The 24,906-nt window shown below is 44.3% G+C and overlaps 2 protein-coding genes across 2 annotated transcripts in view; one reads left to right on the top strand and one right to left on the bottom strand.

The window, feature by feature from the left end:
- The first annotated feature begins 1,054 nt into the window (after positions 1-1,054).
- LOC106591520 (palmitoleoyl-protein carboxylesterase notum1a) lies at positions 1,055-17,357 on the top strand. Its single transcript, XM_082966754.1, has 11 exons — positions 1,055-2,519; positions 5,651-5,703; positions 8,781-8,876; positions 10,784-10,844; positions 13,146-13,204; positions 14,052-14,154; positions 14,375-14,566; positions 14,754-14,851; positions 15,187-15,334; positions 15,521-15,568; positions 16,550-17,357. Exons 1-11 carry the CDS (start codon positions 2,140-2,142, stop codon positions 16,920-16,922), a joined length of 1,611 nt encoding a protein of 536 aa, XP_082822880.1. The 5' UTR covers positions 1,055-2,139; the 3' UTR covers positions 16,923-17,357.
- A 3,367-nt stretch (positions 17,358-20,724) lies between these two features.
- LOC106593098 (transmembrane channel-like protein 6) overlaps positions 20,725-24,906 on the bottom strand; it is a 59,610-nt gene continuing 55,428 nt past the window's right edge. The window contains 2 exon segments of the mRNA XM_082966753.1: positions 20,725-22,216; positions 23,682-23,771. Coding sequence (XP_082822879.1) covers positions 22,202-22,216; positions 23,682-23,771 — 105 coding nt within the window. The 3' untranslated portion in view covers positions 20,725-22,201.

Genomic DNA, 24,906 nt, shown 5'->3' with positions numbered 1-24,906 from the left:
CGCTGCAGAGGGTAGTGCGTACGGCTTAGTACATCACTGGGGCAAAGCTTCCTGCCATCCAGGACCTCTATACCAGGCGGTGTCAGAGGAAGGCCCTAAAAATTGAGACTCCAGCCACCCCAGTCATAGACTGTTCTCTCTACTACCGCATGGCAAGCGGTACCGGAGTGCCAAGTCTAGGACCAAAAGGCTCCTTAACAGCTTTTGTGCCCAGGCCATTAAACTGCTAAACAGTTAATCAAATGGCCACCCGGACTATTTGCATTGACCCCCTTTTTTACGCTGCTGCTACTCACTGTTTATTATCTATGTGTAGTCACTTTACCATTACCTACATATACATATTACCTCAATTACCTCGACTAACCAGTACCCCCACACATTGACTCTGTACCGGTACCCCCTGATTATTGTTATTTTATTGTCTAACTTTTTCTTTATTTTGTATTCATTTTATTAGCAAATATTTTCTTACTTAACCAACAATAAAAAAAAATGTTTTAAGGGATTGTAAGTAAGCATTTCACGGTAAGGTCTACATCTGTTGTATTCGGCCCATGTCACAAATACCATTTGATTTGAGAGAGAGAGAGAGAGAGAGAGAAAGATAGAGAGATGGTAAAGTAACTTTGGGGTTTCGGTCCATGACTGATCCTATATCTAACGGGTCTGAAAGGGGAGGGCAGCCTACATTATCCGTCAACTCTCTTCTCACCATCTGGACACAGAATGGGTAGCTGAGGAGAAGGTGTGAGTCATGGGGGAGAGGTGCGCGACCGGCTGTCACCTTCCTCTTGGGTGTGACAACCATCATTTAGGTTGAGAGGCCACGCCCACACGAGGTTGAAAACAAATACACAACCAGGGGAAATGTCCGGCTTCTGAATAAACAACCGGAGGGTCTGTCCTGGCGATCAATTACGAAATAAACCTTCTAAAGGTGTCAACTTCCTAATGTGAGGATCAATTATAGCCTAACCCAGGCAACCCACTACGAAAATATCGCGCCACGAAAGATTAATTATAGGCGTATAACGTTTGTCACTTGTTGCCATGTTGACATCCTAAATATTTGTATTTATTTATTTAACTAGGTAATGCAGTTAAGAACACATTCTTATTTACAACGACGGCCTGGCAAAAGGCCTCCTGCGGGGACGGGGGCTGGGATTAAAAATACTAAAATAAATATAGGACAAAACACGCATCACGACAAGAGAGACAACACGACACTACATAAATAGAGACCAAACAACATAACAAGATCAAAGGGAACAACCTGGACATGAGGGGACGTGCCGTGTGAGTAGTGTTGGTATTACTATCCTTGTGGGGACCAGAAGTCCTCACAAGAATACTAAAACAAGAAATATTCGGACAATTGGGGACATTTCGCCAGTCCCCACAAGGAAAATGGATACTTCAGGTTTAGGGGTTACGGTTAGATTAAGGGTGAGGGGTTAGGGAAAATATCATTTTGAATGGGAATCATTTGTTTGGTCCCCACAAGGATAGTAAAACAAACGTGTGTGTGTGTGTGTGTGTGTGAAACTCACGCCCCTCAAAGCACCAGCCCACGATAACGATTGGTTTGGGGGAAAGAAAAGGGGGAAACGTTTGAATAAAACCCCTCTGGTGCCTGCCTGGTAGTTGAAAACCGTTGGATATCTCAAGAAATAGAAGGGGGATGCAAACACTTTTTGGTGAATCACTAAAATGAGCTTGATTTGTATTTTTACATGATACGAGTGACTTCAAAGTTGTTTTCTTTTTAATATAGCCTATATTTTTATTTGAATTACATAGTTTTTTTTTTACCTTAATGGATGGGATTGAAGGCGAATGGCGCACCACACTGAAATGATTGAAATGTTTTACGCGTTCTAGCTTGGAGGCATTTTGGAGTAGTCTGACCGCCCACACTAAGCTCTGGAACCTTGGGAACACCTGGTTATTCTGTCCATAACACACTGATGCCAAGTGGAACTCTTTCTCTCTCTATTTACATTTTACTCTCTTTGGCAATTCATCCATTGCAACTTTTTCATTTAGCTCACCAGACCAGACGCACTCTTGTTTAGTTTTTACCCCAAGGAACTATTAAATCGTTTTTTCCCCCTCCCTTTTAAGGTTTTTGAAATGACGAGCCAAAGTACTGAGAGAAGTAGGCCTATAGGGACTCTGGCGTTGCTGCGTTCCGCTTTGCTGTTGGTTCTTCTTCACATTGGTGCACCAGAGGCGAGGAGGCTACGGGGCAGCCGCGCGCAACACCGGAGAGCCACGGCCATGCCGTCCCCACCGTTAACATACAGGGACCGGGTAGTAGAGGGGACCGGAGCCGGCGAGAGCTTCCCGTTAGACTTCACCGCCGTCGAGGGGAACATGGACAACTTCATGACCCAAATTAAAAACCTGGCGCAGTCGCTGTACCCGTGCTCCGCGCAGAAGCTGGACCAGGACATGAGGCTGCACTTCTTGGACAATTCCTCTGCGACGTGTAACGATGGATCCCCAGCTGGGTAAGTGGAAGACTTTAAAGTTCGACGTTTAAATTCTGAATTGGCCTGAATTAAAGTCGCCCTAAACTTCACTTTTCAACATTTCACAAGTAGCCTAAACTCACATGACAATCACATACTTTTGTTGTGCGTATTGGCTTTGACACATCTTTCCAGTTGTATATCAAACTCTCAGTGGTTGAGTGAAAGCCAGTCCATCTATCACCACCACAACAACTTTTCCTGCCCTTCATGTCAATCCGAATGTGACCGAAATTGATTTTTAAAAAATGACAAGATCAGAGGACGGGCACTCTCTGAGATCTATGTCGGAGCTCGAGAGAGGGAGCCCGGACCGCGAAATCAGATGCCTCTCATCAATGGAAAGTTTGACAAAATGAATTTTGCGGAAGGAGAGCACGCGAGGCCACAGTGAAAATAATGCCTTTCATGTACAGCAGGCGACAGGCAATGTACAGCTTTAGTGGTGGTTGGCGTCACAGGTCTAGGATCAGCTTATCTTCTCCAAACCCATATAACCTCAACCGTTTGAAGGGAAAACGCAAGACTGACTTCGGATCAGAGTCTATAGGGATAAATCTCCGCCTCTTGTAGGCTACTATCCTTGTTGCCTTTTACTTTTTATATCCAAATGGCTTTCTAGGCCGTGCGTCATGATATTGCGCATTTGGAGAGAGATGTGAAATTGAGGAGGGGACGCTATATTAGAACGGAATGTAGCGACGCTAATGGATGATTGTGATGAAAGAAGGTGTGAAAATAAAAACCTTCCACAAACCCGAAGCCCTGTTGTCCTCTCAGATCCACTTCCAGCCGCGACAGGTGTCCTGCATGAATGCGCCATGACAGTTATAGGTTGATAGTGACCAATAGAACAAACATTGGCCGATTTCTTCACGGGAAGAAAATAGGGCTTATCCTCAGTGTGAAAACCCAATGTTTTGGTGAAATAACTGTGATAATTGACTTTGGGAAGTAGTGCTTTGAAATCCTTATGTTGTTTCACACCATGGTTGCCAGGTGTTGAGAAAAAGACTGCCTTTTTGCCAGTTTAATTTTTGTCTTCTCCAGTGTGAGAACAAGCTCACAAGTCAACAGAAGGTTGAAGAATAGAATAGGCCCTATTAACACGGTTTGTTATTAATCTGTAAGATGACTATTCCATTATGAATCAACGAGAGAGAACCAGAAAGAGAGCGAGATTCCGTTGATTCATCACAGCGGAACCTCTCGTGATCCCACTCTATCCCAAATAAAGACCTCAGACCCACATCACTTTACATAGAGAGAGGGAGAGAACGAGAGAGGGAGAGAACGAGAGAGGGAGAGAATCAGCAAACCAGCAACTATGAGTGTCTCCGCTCTCCATCGATGTGACTGGGTGTGTCAGCAGCATCCCAAACCACAAGAGACCTCTCAATAGACCTCGCGGGGCGCGAGGCCGTGCAGGGCCAGGCAGACACGCTCTGGGCACGCATGCACGCCTGCTCTATCTGACAACCAGCAGAGACAATTACAACCGTCGATTATCTCTCCAACCACAAATTGCTAATTTCTCACGACGGATCCAACCCTCTCTCAACCACACAGTCTGCCTCGAGAGTTACAGCAGAGATCCATCCAGCACGTTGTGGGCGATGAAACAACCAATATCCATTCATTGTTAATGCAGGAAGTGAAGCGGGTGGGGGACCATTGGGTAATGAGAAAATGGGCGAGGGACGTGAACAGGGCGGGACCTAAATTGGAATAAACTGAACCTTATCCAAATACTCCAACATTGCATCTTGATTGACCAGTCGAACCTCACTATAACTTCCAGCCCGGACTGGATTAGCTGTTGATAACTAGCAGTACCTAGCATGGTTGCTAACACCCACATGAGGGCGAAGCTAGCGTGGCTATCTGTATAGTGGATCACTGCTAAGGCTACACTTCTCCCGCTCCATAGGCATGTGTGTGTAAAAACCCATACAGTGTGAGGAGGGGGAGTATTTTTCAACAGCCACGGGGAGTTATTAAGAACAATGTGTCTGAGGATGTGAGGAATTTACTCTCCCTGGGTTTCTTAATTACAAATGAAGCTTCTGACTTTGATTTTTTTGCACTACTTGAACCTAACCTGGCGCCCCCTCTCTACTCTTTTCCCTTCATTTATAAATGTTCAATCTGGTAACCCAAATTAAAAGTCCGATTTTTATGTAAAAGACTTAATTTTCACTTTGTCTCTTTCTCTCTCTCTCTCTCTCTCCATTCTACCTTTCCAGCAGCTGTCCAGTAGAGACACAGTTAATCCTCGTTAACCTAAAACACCTGGCATATCTCTCACTAATGGAGATGGATAGCTCCATGTGTGTGAACTGTTCATGCCATCATCTGCCTGTTCATAACAGCACATGAGTGTGTGTGTTTCACACAACCTCACACATGCAGCCCAAAGACGTGTCCCCTTGTTTATGTGTGTGTCTGTGTGTCTGCCAGGCCGGACCACTAGTCATCAGTCTGACTGAGTGCAGTGGCGAGGTCTTTCCACACACATTACACTAATCCAATCATTCATATAATGGCCCTGGGTTCCTTTGATATAGCCATCCAAACAGGCCCCTGTTGAAAGGCTGTTTTAGGCATCTGAATGGGCTCTGTCTGTCTGGGTGTTTTAGCTGGAAACCAGAGCCAAATGTTTCAAGTCTAGTTCAAAGCAGAAGCCTAAAGGACCGCACACATTCTGGAGCGGTCCATAACACAAACCCAACCAACTGTGTGTGTGTGTGTGAATGTAGATGCTCAGAAATACATACTATCTCTGTGTGTGTGTGTGTGTGTGTGTGTGTGTGTGTGTGTGTGTGTGTGTGTGTGTGTGTGTGCCTGCCAATACTGCTTTTTCCCTCCCCAATTGACACTGGCGCCCCCTCTCTACTCTTTCCCGCTTCATTTAGAAATTCTGATTCTGTCAGATGGCCCACTTTGAAGAAGAAAAAGGGGGGAACACACACACACACACACACACACACACACACACACACACACATACACACACACACACAGACACACAGACACACACACACACACAGACACACATACACACACACACACACTTGTAAAACAGTTTGTTTTTGTATTGTCCTGTATAGGTACTACATCAAGGAATCCAAAGGCAGCAAGAGATGGCTGATATTCTTGGAGGGTGAGTTGAGAGGTTTAAGACTTCCAAACTGTCTGGTATTTGTCTGTTGTATTTTTCAATCCAAGGCACGTTACAGGGCAGAGCACTGTACAGCTGACGATGTGCCTCTTAAAGGTAATGTATGTTTTGAGTTGACAATCACTGTGTTTATCGTGAATGTGAGCTGCACAAACGGCAGGGAAATGACCTTTAAAAGGTGCAGTGTCGGCTGACCGGTGCGCTGCTCTATAACCGGCCTTGGATTGAATCTGGGCCCTGATGCTTTGTTATTTGTTGTTGTTCTTCTCTATGTAGGTGGATGGTACTGTATGTAATGTTGGTCTGTGTAGGTGGATGGTACTGTATGTAATGTTGGTCTGTGTAGGTGGATGGTACTGTATGTAATGTTGGTCTGTGTAGGTGGATGGTACTGTATGTAATGTTGGTCTGTGTAGGTGGATGGTACTGTATGTAATGTTGGTCTGTGTAGGTGGATGGTACTGTATGTAATGTTGGTCTGTGTAGGTGGATGGTACTGTATGTAATGTTGGTCTGTGTAGGTGGATGGTACTGTATGTAATGTTGGTCTGTGTAGGTGGATGGTACTGTATGTAATGTTGGTCTGTGTAGGTGGATGGTACTGTATGTAATGTTGGTCTGTGTAGGTGGATGGTACTGTATGTAATGTTGGTCTGTGTAGGTGGATGGTACTGTATGTAATGTTGGTCTGTGTAGGTGGATGGTACTGTATGTAATGTTGGTCTGTGTAGGTGGATGGTACTGTATGTAATGTTGGTCTGTGTAGGTGGATGGTACTGTATGTAATGTTGGTCTGTGTAGGTGGATGGTACTGTATGTAATGTTGGTCTGTGTAGGTGGATGGTACTGTATGTAATGTTGGTCTGTGTAGGTGGATGGTACTGTATGTAATGTTGGTCTGTGTAGGTGGATGGTACTGTATGTAATGTTGGTCTGTGTAGGTGGATGGTACTGTATGTAATGTTGGTCTGTGTAGGTGGATGGTACTGTATGTAATGTTGGTCTGTGTAGGTGGATGGTACTGTATGTAATGTTGGTCTGTGTAGGTGGATGGTACTGTATGTAATGTTGGTCTGTGTAGGTGGATGGTACTGTATGTAATGTTGGTCTGTGTAGGTGGATGGTACTGTATGTAATGTTGGTCTGTGTAGGTGGATGGTACTGTATGTAATGTCGGTCTGTGTAGGTGGATGGTACTGTATGTAATGTCGGTCTGTGTAGGTGGATGGTACTGTATGTAATGTTGGTCTGTGTAGGTGGATGGTACTGTATGTAATGTTGGTCTGTGTAGGTGGATGGTACCTTATGTAATGTTGGTCTGTGTAGGTGGATGGTACTGTATGTAATGTTGGTCTGTGTAGGTGGATGGTACTGTATGTAATGTTGGTCTGTGTAGGTGGATGGTACTGTATGTAATGTCGGTCTGTGTAGGTGGATGGTACTGTATGTAATGTTGGTCTGTGTAGGTGGATGGTACTGTATGTAATGTTGGTCTGTGTAGGTGGATGGTACTGTATGTAATGTTGGTCTGTGTAGGTGGATGGTACCTTATGTAATGTTGGTCTGTGTAGGTGGATGGTACTGTATGTAATGTTGGTCTGTGTAGGTGGATGGTACTGTATGTAATGTTGGTCTGTGTAGGTGGATGGTACTGTATGTAATGTTGGTCTGTGTAGGTGGATGGTACTGTATGTAATGTTGGTCTGTGTAGGTGGATGGTACTGTATGTAATGTTGGTCTGTGTAGGTGGATGGTACTGTATGTAATGTTGGTCTGTGTAGGTGGATGGTACTGTATGTAATGTTGGTCTGTGTAGGTGGATGGTACTGTATGTAATGTTGGTCTGTGTAGGTGGATGGTACTGTATGTAATGTCGGTCTGTGTAGGTGGATGGTACTGTATGTAATGTCGGTCTGTGTAGGTGGATGGTACTGTATGTAATGTCGGTCTGTGTAGGTGGATGGTACTGTATGTAATGTCGGTCTGTGTAGGTGGATGGTACTGTATGTAATGTTGGTCTGTGTAGGTGGATGGTACTGTATGTAATGTTGGTCTGTGTAGGTGGATGGTACCTTATGTAATGTTGGTCTGTGTAGGTGGATGGTACTGTATGTAATGTTGGTCTGTGTAGGTGGATGGTACTGTATGTAATGTTGGTCTGTGTAGGTGGATGGTACTGTATGTAATGTCGGTCTGTGTAGGTGGATGGTACTGTATGTAATGTTGGTCTGTGTAGGTGGATGGTACTGTATGTAATGTTGGTCTGTGTAGGTGGATGGTACTGTATGTAATGTTGGTCTGTGTAGGTGGATGGTACCTTATGTAATGTTGGTCTGTGTAGGTGGATGGTACTGTATGTAATGTTGGTCTGTGTAGGTGGATGGTACTGTATGTAATGTTGGTCTGTGTAGGTGGATGGTACTGTATGTAATGTTGGTCTGTCTAGGTGGATGGTACTGTATGTAATGTTGGTCTGTGTAGGTGGATGGTACTGTATGTAATGTTGGTCTGTCTAGGTGGATGGTACTGTATGTAATGTTGTTGTTGGTCTGTGTAGGTGGATGGTACTGTATGTAATGTTGGTCTGTGTAGGTGGATGGTACTGTATGTAATGTTGGTCTGTCTAGGTGGATGGTACTGTATGTAATGTTGGTCTGTCTAGGTGGATGGTACTGTATGTAATGTTGGTCTGTGTAGGTGGATGGTACTGTATGTAATGTTGGTCTGTGTAGGTGGATGGTACTGTATGTAATGTTGGTCTGTCTAGGTGGATGGTACTGTATGTAATGTTGGTCTGTGTAGGTGGATGGTACTGTATGTAATGTTGGTCTGTGTAGGTGGATGGTACTGTATGTAATGTTGTTGTTGGTCTGTGTAGGTGGATGGTACTGTATGTAATGTTGGTCTGTGTAGGTGGATGGTACTGTATGTAATGTTGGTCTGTGTAGGTGGATGGTACTGTATGTAATGTTGGTCTGTGTAGGTGGATGGTACTGTATGTAATGTTGGTCTGTCTAGGTGGATGGTACTGTATGTAATGTTGTTGTTGGTCTGTGTAGGTGGATGGTACTGTTTCAACAGACAGACTTGTGACACCAGGTACCAGACAATGAGGAGATTCATGAGCTCCCTGAAGTGGCCACGCACCAGAACAGGTCAGCAGTTATAAACACTTATTACAACTCAAAACATGTTGATTAATGGTAATAGAGAGTAATACTGTTGCTATAACCTATGCTATTGGTGTTGAGTCAGACTTCACCAGAACACTTTACAACATGCTTATAACATGTTTATGAACTAGTAATAATAGCTAGTATTAAGTGTTATAACCAGTCAAAAGAAGGCTTATGATTTGTCTGTTCAGGGAGGTGCTGCAAAAACGAATTGACTCTAAAAATCATTGGTTCAGTACAGGCTGTAGAGGGAAAATATCTCAGGCCATATAAATGTTAGTGTTTCCCATTAATCAGTAGAACTCAGTCAGTCTGTCTGTTTTAGTTACCGAAATTAATCTCACACTCACAAGAACCTCTTTCTTCTCTCTCTCTCTTTCTCTCTCTCTCTCTTTCTCCCCCTCCCTCTCTCTCCCCTCACTCTCTCTCTCCCCTCCATCTCTCTTTCTCCCCCCTCTCTCGCTTCATTTCAGTGGGGCTTTATCTCCCTCTCTCTCCCCTCCATCTTTCTCTCCCCCTCCATCTCTCTATCCCCCCTCTCTCCCCTACATCTCTCTCTCTCTCTCCCCCGCCATCTCTCCCCCTCTCTCTCTTCATTTCCATGGGCCTTTATCCCCCTCTCTCTCCCTCTCTCTCCCCCTCCCTCTCTCCCTCCCTCTCTCTCTCCCCCTTCATCTCCCCCCTCTCTCTTCATTTCCATGGGGCTTTATCTCCCTCTATCTCTCCCCCCCTCTCTTCATTTCCATGGGGCTTTATCTCCCTCTCTCTCTCCCCCCTCTCTCTTTCTCCCCCCCTCTTCATCTCCATGGGTCTTTGTCCCCCCCTCTTCATCTCCATGGGTCTTTGTCCCCCCCTCTTCATCTCCATGGGTCTTTGTCCCCCCCTCTTCATCTCCATGGGTCTTTATCCCCCCTCTTCATCTCCATTGGTCTTTGTCCCCCCTCTTCATCTCCATGGGTCTTTGTCCCCCCTCTTCATCTCCATGGGTCTTTATCTCCTCTCTTCATCTCCATGGGTCTTTATCCCCCCTCTTCATCTCCATGGGTCTTTATCCCCCCTCTTCATCTCCATGGGTCTTTGTCCCCCCTCTTCATCTCCATGGGTCTTTATCTCCTCTCTTCATCTCCATGGGTCTTTATCTCCTCTCTTCATCTCCATGGGTCTTTATCCCCTCTCTTCATCTCCATGGGTCTTTATCCCCCCTCTTCATTTCCATGGGTCTTTATCCCCCCTCTTCATCTCCATGGGTCTTTATCTCCCCTCTTCATCTCCATGGGTCTTTATCTCCATGGGTCTTTATCTCCCCTCTTCATCTCCATGGGTCTTTACCTCCCCTCTTCATTTCCATCGGTCTTTATCTCCTCCTCTTCATCTCCATGGGTCTTTATCTCCTCTCTTCATCTCCATGGGTCTTTATCTCCTCTCTTCATCTCCATGGGTCTTTATCTCCTCTCTTCATCTCCATGGGTCTTTATCTCCTCTCTTCATCTCCATGGGTCTTTATCTCCCCTCTTCATCTCCATGGGTCTTTACCTCCCCTCTTCATTTCCATGGGTCTTTATCTCCTCCTTTTCATCTCCATGGGTCTTTATCTCCCCCGCTTCATCTCCATGGGTCTTTATCCCCCCTCTTCATTTCCATGGGTCTTTATCTCCCCTCTTCATTTCCATGGGTCTTTATCCCCCCTCTTCATTTCCATGGGTCTTTATCTCCTCCGCTTCATCTCCATGGGTCTTTATCTCCTCTCTTCATCTCCATGGGTCTTTATCTCCTCTTCTTCATCTCCATGGGTCTTTATCCCCCCTCTTCATCTCCATGGGTCTTTATCTCCTCCTCTTCATCTCCATGGGTCTTTACCCCCCTCCTCTGTGGTTCTCTGTCTCCAGGTACAGGTATTCTGTCTCCTCAGCCAGAGGAGAACCCCTATTGGTGGAATGCCAACATGGTGTAAGAACTCCTATCGCTCTTCTCTTCCTTCTTGCATATGTGTGTTTGTTTATGGTGTTTGTGTGTGAAACGGTTGGTGTTTTTTCTTGTCAGAGTGAGTCAGTAAAGTTGTGCTGCAGCTCTTTACTAAACAACCTCTTCCTCCCTCTGACTGGAAAACTCTGACTGGAAAACTCTGACTGAGTCTCTGTGTGTTATGGTTTCCTCTCTCTCTCTCTCTCAATTCAATTTCACTTTATGGTGCTTTATTGGCATGGGAAACATATGTTACCATTGCCAAAGCAAGTGAAGTAGATAATTTGTAGATATTAGATAATTCAAGTACATAATTAGATAATTAAATTGTAATTACTTCACCACTATGGCCTATTTATTGCCTTACCTCCCTTATCTTACCTCATTTGCACACACTGTGTATAGACTTTTCTACTGTGTTATTGACTGTACGTTTGTTTATTCCATGTGTGAGTTACACATGGGTTGTTGTTTGTGTCGCACTGATTTGCTTTATCTTGGCCAGGCCGCAGTTGTAAATGAGAACTTGTTCTCAACTGGCCTACCTGGTTAAATAAAGGTTAAATAATAAACATTTAAAAAGATAATAAACAATAAAAATGAACAGTAAACATTACACTCACAGACGTTCAAAAATAATAAAGACATTTCAAATGTCATATGTCTATATACAGTGTTGTAACGATGTGCAAATAGTTAAAGTACAAAAGGGAAAATAAATAAACATAAATATGGGTTGTATTTACAATGGTGTTTGTTCTTCACTGGTTGCCCTTTTCATGTGGCAACAGGTCACAGACCTTGCTGCTGTGATGGCACACTGTGGTATTTCACCCAGTAGATATGAGAGTTTATCAAAATAGTTTTTTCGAATTCTTTGTGGGTCTGTGTAATCTGAGGGAAATACGTGTCTCTAATATGGTCATACATTTGGCAGGAGGTTAGGAAGTGCAGCTCAGTTTCCACCTAATTTTCTGGGCAAAGTGTACATAGCCTGTCTTCTCTTGAGAGCCAGGTCTGCCTACGGCGGCCTTTCTCAATAGCAAGGCTATGCTCACTGAGTCTGTACATAGTCAAAGCTTTCCTTATGTTTGGGTCAGTCACTGTGTACTCTCTGTTTAGGGCCAAATAGCATTCTAGTTTGCTCTGTTTTTTGTTGTTAATTCTTTCCAATGTGTCTTGTAATTATCTTTTTGTTATCTCATGATTTGGTTGGGTCTAATTGTGTTGCTGTCCTGGGGCTCTGTGGGGTCTGTTTGTGTTTGTGAACAGAGCCCCAGGACCAGCTTGCTTAGGGAACTCTTCTCCAGGTTCATCTCTCTGTAGGTGATGGCTTTGTTATGGAAGGTTTGAGAATCGCTTCCTTTTAGGTGGTTGTAGAATTTAACGGCTCTTTTCTGGATTTCGATCATTAGCGGGTATCGGCCTAATTCTGCCCTGCATGCATTATTTGGTGTTTTACGTTGTACACGGAGGATATGTTTGCAGAATTCTGCATGCAGAATCTCATTTTGGTGTTTGTCCCATTTGGTGAATTCTTGGTTGGTGAGTGGACCCCAGACCTCACAACCATAAAGGGGAATGGGTTCTATAACTGATTCAAGTATTTTTTGCCAGATCCTAATTGGTATGTCAAATTTTATGTTCCTTTTGATGGCATAGAAGGCCCTTCTTGCCTTGTCTCTCAGATCGTTCACAGCTTTGTGCAAGTTAAGTGTGGCGCTAAAGTGTTTAGGCCAAGGTATGTACAGTTTTTTGTGTGCTCTAGGGCAACGGTGTCTAGATGGAATTTGTATTTGTGGTCCTGGCAACTGGACCTTTTTTGGAACACCATTATTTTTGTCTTACTGAGATTTACTGTCAGGGCCCAGGTCTGACAAAATCTGGGCAGAAGATCTAGGTGCTGCTGTAGGCCCCTCCTTGGTTGGGGACAAAAGCACCAGATCATCAGCAAACAGTAGACATTTGACTTCAGATTCTAGTAGGGTGAGGCCGGGTGCTGCAGACTGTTCTACTGCCCTCGCCAATTCGTTGATATGTTGAAGAAGGCGGGGCTTAAACTGCATCCCTGTCTCACCCCACGGCCCTATGGAAAGAAATGTGTGTGTTTTTTGCCAATTTTAACCGCAGACTTGTTGTTTGTGAACATGGATTTTATAATGTTGTATGTTTTTCCCCCAACACCACTTAACATCAATTTGTATAGCAGACCCTCATGCCAAATTGAGTCAAAAGCTTTTTGGAAATCAACAAAGCATGAGGATCTCCCTCTCTCTCTCTCTCTAGGTTCATCCCATACTGCTCTAGTGATGCCTGGAGTGGAGCCTCAGCAAAGACTGACCAAAGTAGGGAACATCAGTTCAGTATATAGTGCACTCTATAGGGAATAGGATGCCACTTTGGAAAAACACTATGCATTTTATTTCAAATAATTCAAGACATTTAAGTGATAATTCCTGATAATGCCTGTCAGTTGGGTTGCCAGAGACGTGACCCATTCGTTCGTTCTATCAGTTGGGTTGCCATACTGGCTGGTAACATCCTGATTCCTTGCTAGCTAGCCAACTACATTTATTTGGATACATCCACAACAATGAGCTAATGAGGCGCGATTTCACCTGGCATAGAAAATGTGCTCTCTCGCCAGGACACTGTTGTTCAGAGGAGCTAGCTAACAACACAGCTAACACAATCACTTCAAACTGAAGATGGAAAGACTGCAAACTAGCTGCACTTTGTTTGAACTGTTTTCTATTGACATTTCTTTGTACATATACACCAAAAAATATGTTGATTCATTATTTCGACTGGCTGAGAAAAGCTTCCTGCCTGACTCTTCCCAAAACGTTCATTACTATGCGACAGCTGGAGATCGAATTTGAATATTGAAACAATGTTGTGAAATGTCAGAGAGACAGACAGCAAGATTTGATGAAGTTTATAAATTGCCTGGCTGGGCTGATGAGACAGTGGATTGCGCAGTAAGATGGAACAGAGTAAATAGGCATTTCAACATCATAGATTTAGCTGGTGGTAACTTGTGGAATAGACACCGGCTGGAATGCGGTTTTAACCAATCAGCATTCAGGATTAGACCCACCGGTTGTATAACAAGCTATCAATCAATGTGTCTACTGTGCCTGTCTTCATGTTGCTCTGTGTGTGTATGTGTGTATGTTTCTCTCTGTGTAGGTGACTATGCGTTCATGGGCTCAGTGATCATTATGGAGGTGGTTAATGAGCTGCTTACTAAAGGACTGGACAGCGCTAAAATCCTGCTACTGGCTGGGAGCAGGTCAGTACACAGTGTGTGTGTCTGATAAAATCACCACAGTCTCAAACCTCTTGTTTCTCCCTCAATCTGGACCTCTCCAGCTCTCCTTATTTCCCTCAATCTGGCCCTCTGGATCTCTCCAGCTCTCCTTATTTCCCTCTCTCTGGATTACTGAATGGCTTTTACACACTCTCTCTCTCTCTCTCTCTCCCTTTCTCTCCCCACTCCCTCTCCCCTCCAGTGCGGGGGGTACAGGTGTACTACTGAACGTGGACCGTGTGGCGGAGCACCTGGAGTCCCGGGGACACAGGGAGATTCAGGTCCGGGGTCTGGCTGACTCTGGCTGGTTCCTGGATAACAAGCAGTACAGATCTACAGACTGTCACAGCACCATCAGCTGTGACCCTACTGAGGCTATCAGGAGAGGAATCAGGCGAGAGAGGGAGAGGGAAGGAGAGAGGGAAGGAGGGAGGGAGGGAGGGAGAGGGAAGGAGGGAGGGGAGGGAGAGAGAGAGAAGGAGGGAGGGAGAGAGAGATGAGGGGGAGAGGGAGGTAGAGGGAGAGACAACGAGTGATCATACGAGTGACAACTGTGACTATACTTCCTGTTTCCTGTCTAGGTACTGGGGTAGTGTGGTGCCAGAGAGCTGCAGACAGACTCACATAGGAGAGGAGTGGAACTGCTTCTTCGGATATAAAGTCTACCCCACACTCAAGAGTAAGAGAGTGTTTCTAGTACTCTCTCCCTCTCTCTCTGTCTCTCTCCCTCTCTCTCTCTCTCCCTCCCTCTTTCTCTCTCTCTCTCCCTCTCTGTCTCTCTCTAGCACTCTCTCTTTCTCTCCAGGTCCAGTGTTATTTGATGAGGCCTAGCTAAAAGTAGACGCCCTCTCTCCTCCCCCCTCCCTCCCTCCCCCACTTTCCCCCCCTCTCTCTCTTCCTCCCCCACTTCCTCTCCCCTTCGCTCCTCCCTCTCTCCCCCTCCCTCCTCCCTCTCTCCCTCTCTCCCCTCCCCTCTCGCCGCCTCCCCCCCATAACCCCTCTCTCTCTCTCCAGGTCCAGTGTTTGTGGTCCAGTGGTTATTTGATGAGGCCCAGTTAACAGTAGATAACATCCACCTGACTGGTCATCCGGTCCACGAGGGACAATGGAGATACATACAGAATTTGGGCAACGAGCTGAGGAACACACTCAAAGATGTCCCGTAAGACACACACACACACACACACATTGGATAGTACACACAGACACACACACACAATAATGTACAAACACACATACATACCATAACTTCCTGTTTTATTCCCTAAAGAATGTTAACGTTTTATGTTATGTGGAATGTTAACTCTCCTCTGATCACGTTGATTGATCTGTCTGTTCTGACTGCCAGGGCCCTGTTTGCTCCAGCCTGCCTATCCCATGAGGTCATCACCAGGAAGTGAGTGAACAGTCACTGATCATAACTGGGTCTTAGATTAGACATATCATAACTGGGTCTCAGATTAGACATATCATAACTGGGTCTTAGTTTAGACATATCATAACTGGGTCTTAGATTAGACATATCATAACTGGGTCTTAGCTTAGACATATCATAACTGGGTCTTAGCTTAGACATATCATAACTGGGTCTCAGATTAGACATATCATAACTGGGTCTCAGATTAGACATATCATAACTGGGTCTCAGATTAGACGTATCATAACTGGGTCTCAGATTAGACATATCATAACTGGGTCTTAGTTTAGACATATCATAACTGGGTCTTAGATTAGACATATCATAACTGAGTCTTAGCTTAGACATATCATAACTGGGTCTTAGCTTAGACATATCATAACTGGGTCTCAGATTAGACATATCATAACTGGGTCTCAGATTAGACATATCATAACTGGGTCTCAGATTAGACATATCAAAACTGGGTCTTAGATTAGACATATCATAACTGGGTCTTAGCTTAGACATATCATAACTGGGTCTTAGTTTAGACATATCATAACTGGGTCTCAGATTAGACATATCATAACTGGGTCTCAGATTAGACATATCATAACTGGGTCTCAGATTAGACATATCATAACTGGGTCTCAGATTAGACATATCATAACTGGGTCTCAGATTAGACATATCATAACTGGGTCTCAGATTAGACATATCATAACTGGGTCTCAGATTAGACATATCATAACTGGGTCTCAGATTAGACATATCATAACTGGGTCTTAGTTTAGACATATCATAACTGGGTCTCAGATTAGACATATCATAACTGGGTCTTAGTTTAGACATATCATAACTGGGTCTTAGATTAGACATATCATAACCTTAACTTGGAGCTTTGCAAAAAAATGAGTGACTTGACCGGTACCTCTCCCATTTCTAACCTCCTTTCCGCTCCTCCCCCTGTTACCATAGTTACTGGATGGACATCCAAGTCAAAGGAACCTCCCTCCCCAGAGCCCTACACTGCTGGGACCGTGGTCTCCACGACAACAACCTCCACCAAAGATCCTCCAACAACAACACCCATAGCAACAATCCTAACCCCACCCCCAACAAGGCTCTACCCCCAGCTTCGCCTCCAAGGGGCTGTCCTCTGCGTCTGATTGACAGCTGCCCCTGGCCTCACTGTAATCCCACCTGTCCCACTATAAGGGATCAGATCACCGGACAGGAAATGAGCGTGATCCAGTTCCTGAAACACATGGGGTTTGATGTTGCCAAGATGGCCCAGCAACAGGGCATGGACGCAGGGAAACTGCTGGGGATGCTGAATAACGGGAACTGAGCAGGGAGAGACTCACACAGGTAGCTGCAAGGAAACGCACATACACACACACTCTGACACAGCAGAGCATGGACCAAAGAACGCTTTGGTGGAGATGAACGGAACTCAATGTAACAACAGAATAGTAACAGAACTGAACTCTAAGCAACAGGACTGAACAAAACTGAGCGAACCCCAAAAGCAACAGAACTGAGCAGAAAAAGTTGCTGTGCTAAACTGAACTGGACTCAATGGATCTGAATTCAGAACTTTGACTTGGTGCGACTCAAAACACCTCAACTAAGATCGCGGCTTGAATAGTGTCTGCAACGGGACGAAATTCGACTTAACTGAATAATAACTCATTTTTAGTTATTAGAACACAACAACGGAACTGCTAAGTTTGAGTTCAAACAACTGAACAATGCTTTACTCAACAATGCTGAACTCAACTCAACCAAACCTGAACAGAACTAAACTATACTGAAATAATTATTCGGGTGTGAAAAGACATACATAAATGGAACGTCATCTGTTTTAAGGATACTATCCCAAATGCCATTAGATTCCCCCATAGGGCTCTGGTCAAAACTAGTGCACTATATTGTGAATAGAGTGCCATTTGGAACGCGATCTGTTCGTTTTAAAGTAAATAAGACAACAGACTTGTGGATTTTGAAAATATATATATGCATAGATGTAGAAGTTGTGTATGTATATGAAGTGGAATCCTCAGACTGTAATGACTTGATAGACTTCAATTATAATTTTGATCAATGCTTCAGAAGATACAGAATCAAGCTTCTGATATGGAAGGCACTGGATTATAGCGAGCCCCTCATAGGCTATGTTTACACAGGCAGCCTAATTCTGATCTATTTCCACTAATTGGTCTTCTAACCAATCAGATCAGGGTCTTTTACCAATAATTGGGCAAAATACCAGAATTGGGCTGCCTGTGTAAACACAGCCATAGTAACAGGGTTCACTAGAACTGATTGATTGATTAGAATTGTCTCAAACGACCACATAGCCTACTGCCACATCTGAACTCACAAGCAGAGAGGGATGGAGACTGCCATACCTAAACATAGGCTACTAACAGAGTGAGAGATGGATGGCTGATACAGTATGTGAGAGATGTCTGGATGGATGGCTGATACAGTATGTGGGGAATGGGAGAGATGTCTGGATGGATGGCTGATACAGTATGTGGGGAATGGGAGAGATGTCTGTATGGATGGCTGATACAGTATGTGGGGAATGGGAGAGATGTCTGGATGGATGGCTGATACAGTATGTGGGGAATGGGAGAGATGTCTGGATGGATGGCTGATACAGTATGTGGGGAATGGGAGAGATGTCTGGATGGCTGATACAGTATGTGGGGAATGGGAGAGATGTCTGGATGGCTGATACAGTATGTGGGGAATGGGAGAGATGTCTGGATGGATGGCTGATACAGTATGTGGGGAATGGGAGAGATGTCTGTATGGATGGCTGATACAGTATGTGGGGAATGGGAGAGATGTCTGGATGGATGGCTGATACAGTATGTGGGGAATGGGAGAGATGTCTGGATGGATGGCTGATACAGTATGTGGGGAATGGGAGAGATGTCTGGATGGATGGCTGATACAGTATGTGGGGAATGGGAGAGATGTCTGGATGGATGGCTGATACAGTATGTGGGGAATGGGAGAGATGTCTGGATGGATGGCTGATACAGTATGTGGGGAATGGGAGAGATGTCTGGATGGATGGCTGATACAGTATGTGGGGAATGGGAGAGATGTCTGGATGGATGGCTGATACAGTATGTGGGGAATGGGAGAGATGTCTGGATGGATGGCTGATACAGTATGTGGGGAATGGGAGAGATGTCTGGATGGCTGATACAGTATGTGGGGAATGGGAGAGATGTCTGGATGGATGGCTGATACAGTATGTGGGGAATGGGAGAGATGTCTGGATGGATGGCTGATACAGTATGTGGGGAATGGGAGAGATGTCTGGATGGCTGATACAGTATGTGGGGAATGGGAGAGATGTCTGGATGACTGATACAGTATGTGGGGAATGGGAGAGATGTCTGGATGGCTGATACAGTATGTGGGGAATGGGAGAGATGTCTGGATGGATGGCTGATACAGTATGTGGGGAATGGGAGAGATGTCTGGATGGATGGCTGATACAGTATGTGGGGAATGGGAGAGATGTCTGGATGGATGGCTGATACAGTATGTGGGGAATGGGAGAGATGTCTGGGATGGCTGATACAGTATGTGGGGAATGGGAGAGATGTCTGGATGGATGGCTGATACAGTATGTGGGGAATGGGAGAGATGTCTGGATGGATGGCTGATACAGTATGTGGGGAATGGGAGAGATGTCTGGATGGATGGCTGATACAGTATGTGGGGAATGGGAGAGATGTCTGGATGGATGGCTGATACAGTATGTGGGGAATGGGAGAGATGTCTGGATGGATGGCTGATACAGTATGTGGGGAATGGGAGAGATGTCTGGATGGATGGCTGATACAGTATGTGGGGAATGGGAGAGATGTCTGGATGGATGGCTGATACAGTATGTGGGGAATGGGAGAGATGTCTGGATGGATGGCTGATACAGTATGTGGGGAATGGGAGAGATGTCTGGATGGATGGCTGATACAGTATGTGGGGAATGGGAGAGATGTCTGGATGGATGGCTGATACAGTATGTGGGGAATGGGAGAGATGTCTGGATGGATGGCTGATACAGTATGTGGGGAATGGGAGAGATGTCTGGATGGATGGCTGATACAGTATGTGGGGAATGGGAGAGATGTCTGGATGGATGGCTGATACAGTATGTGGGGAATGGGAGAGATGTCTGGATGGATGGCTGATACAGTATGTGGGGAATGGGAGAGATGTCTGGATGGATGGCTGATACAGTATGTGGGGAATGGGAGAGATGTCTGGATGGATGGCTGATACAGTATGTGGGGAATGGGAGAGATGTCTGGATGGATGGCTGATACAGTATGTGGGGAATGGGAGAGATTTATGATATGGCGCTCTCTACTGGAGATTTTGAGAATGACAAACCATTGTATTCTTGCTGCTTCCAACTCTCCCTGGGTAAATAATACTGACTGGTGCTTTTAGCCACATATGCTTTTATACAAGGATAATAATGGGTTATATTTTACAAGGATAATAATGGGTTATATTTTACACGGATAATAATGGGTTATATTTTACACGGATAATAATGGGTTATATTTTACAAGGATAATAATGGGGTATACTTTACAAGGATAATAATGGGTTGTACTTTACAAGGGTAATAACGGGTTATATTTTACAAGGGTAATAATGGGTTATATTTTACAAGGGTAATAATGGGTTATATTTTACAAGGATAATAATGGGTTATACTTTAGTATCTCTAAAAGGTTATGTGATTAACTGTTTGAACTCAACGAAGGGTTGTACATTTTGGTAACTTTCACAAAATGTTCCAGAAATCCCGGTTGGAAGTTTCCTGGAATCAGGAGGGAATAAACAGAGACTCTGGGAATCAGCCAACCAGGATTTCTGGAAAACCTGGGAATTTTGCGACCCTAAACTCAAGCTACTTTGGAGTTGATATTTATTGGATTAGGTGTATCATGTATGTGTGCTATTCTACTTCATATTTATTAGGTGTATCATGTATGTGCTATTACGGCAGGAAAGTGACTCTTTGGAAATTGTCAATATATTTAGCTCTTTTTATGGTGCTGATTGCATGTCTGTAATACATTATAATTGTGTTAAATAATAGAAAGATGTATTTTTCAATGATTTATATTAGATTTCTCCACTGAAAAGTACAAGTGCGAAGTGTAGCATAACCACTAGGTACACATCAGATAAGCAAATACACACACAAATATGGTAAAACATTTCATTACGTATAAAGTATACAAACAATAAAACAACTTAAAAACAAAAAGAGACATTCAAATAACGTACTGTTCCAGTGGTTGATCTTCTAAGACCATTTCCTGTTTGAACGAACCAATCAGATCGCCCGATACTAAGAGGTGGATTCCTCCTACAGACACAGTAAACATAGGATGCGTCCCAAAAGGTACCCTATTCTCTACATAGTGCACTACTTATGACCAGCGCCCTATAAAGTTGTGCACTATGTAGGGAAGAGTGGCATTTCAGAAGCAGAGATGAGACTGACCACCAATTAACATAAAAACATATCAAAATCATTTTATATCGGAAACGGAAAGAAATAACCTATTTGTTCACAGTTGGTATGAAAGGGCTGTTGACAAAACACCAGTTCATACAATAAAAACATTAAAGTAATAAAAAATAAAAAATTCACACTATTTACAATAAAAAAATACAAATCCTATATTTCACAGAATTCCCCCTGCTTAACAATGCCACTGTTTAAATCCTTTGTGTCAGCAGCGTATTGGCATTTAATCTGTTCCCTATTCAAAGTTGTGAGAAAAAAAAGATTGTTTCCAAAAAGCGCATTCCGTTCTGTGTCCCTACAAGCACACCGTATCCCAGTCTCGTTTCCTCACCTCTTCACCCCTACATCCTCTCTCAGGACCAGGGGTTCCAATCCAAGTTAAAAAAGGACAAAGATTCTTGGCTGAAAGTACTGAGCTTCCATAAACCATTGTTTTGTGACAGTGGCATGTCCTTTCATTTTATATGAAGAACAAACAGTAAGGTGTAGCCTATGTCTTGGCCATAGTAAGTTCATATAAACTCAGTGGTATTTTCCTATGTAGCCTAGTTACAGTAAAGTGTAGCCTAGTTACAGTAAGGTGTAGCCTAGTTACAGTAAGGTGTAGCCTAGTTACAGTAAGGTGTAGCCTATGGCTTGGCCTTAGTAAGATCCTATAAAGACAGTGGTCTTTCCCTATGAGGTGTAGCCTGTTATTGGAAGAGGGAAAACCTGCTTTGTCCCATTCCCAATCCTTATATGGACCAGATTCCTGGGAAAGAGTGTGGATCCTATCAGAATCACGCTTTGGCGTATGTGGGATTTGTTATTGTAAAGAAGTAAATTCCTTTATAGTCCCAGTCCCAACTCAGCCTCCTGGGAAAGAGGATATCCTATGAGAATAGTTTTTCAGTTGAAGAATTCCTTAACAACTCTTCCTAGAGACAGGAGAGGATAGCTACATCCAGTTTGGGTCCATTCAGGACATTTTCCAAAGCTATTCAGAGATTTTGTGAGATATTCCCTCCACTGAGAAGGGAGAGAGTGCCGTTTCAGTAGTTGGAATCCTAGCCGTTGGAATCCTGGGAAGAGGACAGGAGAAAATGGTCAGAAATGTGAGCCAGGAAAAATTGGGAACAAAATAATGCATGCAGCCACGTACACACACTCTCCCTCCTTCATACACACACTCTCCCTCCTTCATACACACACTCTCCCTCCTTCATACACACACTCTCCCTCCTTCATACACACACTCTCCCTCCTTCATACACACACTCTCCCTCCTTCATACAGATACTCTCCCTCCTTCATACACACTCTCTCTCCTTCATACACACACTCTCCCTCCTTCATACACACACTCTCTCTCCTTCATACACACTCTCTCTCCTTCATACACACACTCTCCCTCCTTCATACACACACTCTCTCTCCTTCATACAGATACTCTCCCTCCTTCATACACACACTCTCCCTCCTTCATACACACACTCTCCCTCCTTCATACACATACTCTCTCTCCTTCATACACACACTCTCCCTCCTTCATACACACACTCTCTCTCCTTCATACACACACTCTCCCTCCTTCATACACACACTCTCTCTCCTTCATACACACACTCTCCCTCCTTCATACACACACTCTCTCCTTCATACACACACTCTCCCTCCATCATACACACACTCTCTCTCCTTCATACACACTCTCTCTCCTTCATACACACACTCTCCCTCCTTCATACACACACTCTCCCTCCTTCATACACACACTCTCCCTCCTTCATACACACACTCTCTCTCCTTCATACACACACTCTCCCTCCTTCATACACACACTCTCCCTCCTTCATACATATACTCTCCCTCCTTCATACACACACTCTCCCTCCTTCATACACACACTCTCCCTCCTTCATACACACACTCTCCCTCCTTCATACACACACTCTCCCTCCTTCATACAGATACTCTCCCTCCTTCATACACACCTCTCCCTCCTTCATACACACTCTCCCTCCTTCATACACCCCCCCCACACCTCTCCCTCCTTCATACACACACTCTCCCGCCTTCATACACACACTCTCCCTCCTTCATACACACACTCTCCCTCCTTCATACACACACTCTCCCTCCTTCATACACACACTCTCCCTCCTTCATACACACACTCTCCCTCCTTCATACACACACTCTCCCTCCTTCATACACACACTCTCCCTCCTTCATACACACACTCTCCCTCCTTCATACACACACTCTCCCTCCTTCATACACACACTCTCCCTCCTTCATACACACACTCTCCCTCCTTCATACACACACTCTCCCTCCTTCATACACACACTCTCCCTCCTTCATACACACTCTCCCTCCTTCATACACACACTCTCCCTCCTTCATACACACACTCTCCCTCCTTCATACACACACTCTCCCTCCTTCATACACACACTCTCCCTCCTTCATACACACACTCTCCCTCCTTCATACACACTCTCCCTCCTTCATACACATACTCTCCCTCCTTCATACACACACCTGACTGGTGAGTCTGCGAGGGGAGAGGGGTCGTTTCTGCTGGTGGATGGCCTGGAGACGAGTGATCAGGAACTTCTTATCCTCCCCCTCCTATTGACACAATGACACGGGTCACCAGGGGACAACCATGTAGCTGGCCGTTAACACGGGTCACCAGGAGACAACCATGTAGCTGGCCGTTAACACGGGTCACCAGGAGACAACCATGTAGCTGGCCGTTAACACGGGTCACCAGGAGACAACCATGTAGCTGGCCGTTAACACGGGTCACCAGGAGACAACCATGTAGCTGGCCGTTAACACGGGTCACCAGGAGACAACCATGTAGCTGGCCGTTAACACGGGTCACCAGGAGACAACCATGTAGCTGGCCGTTAACACATTATACACAGTGTTAGAACACTCCATTAACACATTATACACAGTGTTAGAACACTCCATTAACACATTATACACAGTGTTAGAACACACCATTATACACAGTGTTAGAACACTCCATTAACACATTATACACAGTGTTAGAACACTCCATTAACACATTATACACAGTGTTAGAACACTCCATTAACACATTATACACATTGTTAGAACACTCCATTAACACATTATACACAGTGTTAGAACACTCCATTAACACATTATACACAGTGTTAGAACACTCCATTATACACAGTGTTAGAACACTCCATTAACACATTATACACAGTGTTAGAACACTCCATTAACACCTTATACACAGTGTTAGAACACTCCATTAACACATTATACACAGTGTTAGAACACTCCATTAACACCTTATACACAGTGTTAGAACACTCCATTAACACCTCATACACAGTGTTAGAACACTCCATTAACACCTTATACACAGTGTTAGAACACTCCATTAACACCTTATACACAGTGTTAGAACACTCCATTAACACCTTATACACAGTGTTAGAACACGCCATTAACACATTATACACAGTGTTAGAACACTCCATTAACACATTATACACAGTGTTAGAACACACCATTAACACATTATACAGTGTTAGAACACTCCATTAACACATTATACACAGTGTTAGAACACACCATTATACACAGTGTTAGAACACACCTTTAACACATTATACACAGTGTTAGAACACTCCATTATACACAGTGTTAGAACACACCTTTAACACATTATACACAGTGTTAGAACACTCCATTATACACAGTGTTAGAACACACCTTT

This window comes from Salmo salar, chromosome 02, assembly GCF_965601325.2.
Source record: "Salmo salar chromosome 02, fSalSal1, whole genome shotgun sequence".
Taxonomy (NCBI): Eukaryota; Metazoa; Chordata; class Actinopteri; order Salmoniformes; family Salmonidae; genus Salmo; species Salmo salar.
Note: the sequence above shows the minus strand (reverse complement) of the source record. Positions and strands in the feature narration are given on the sequence as shown.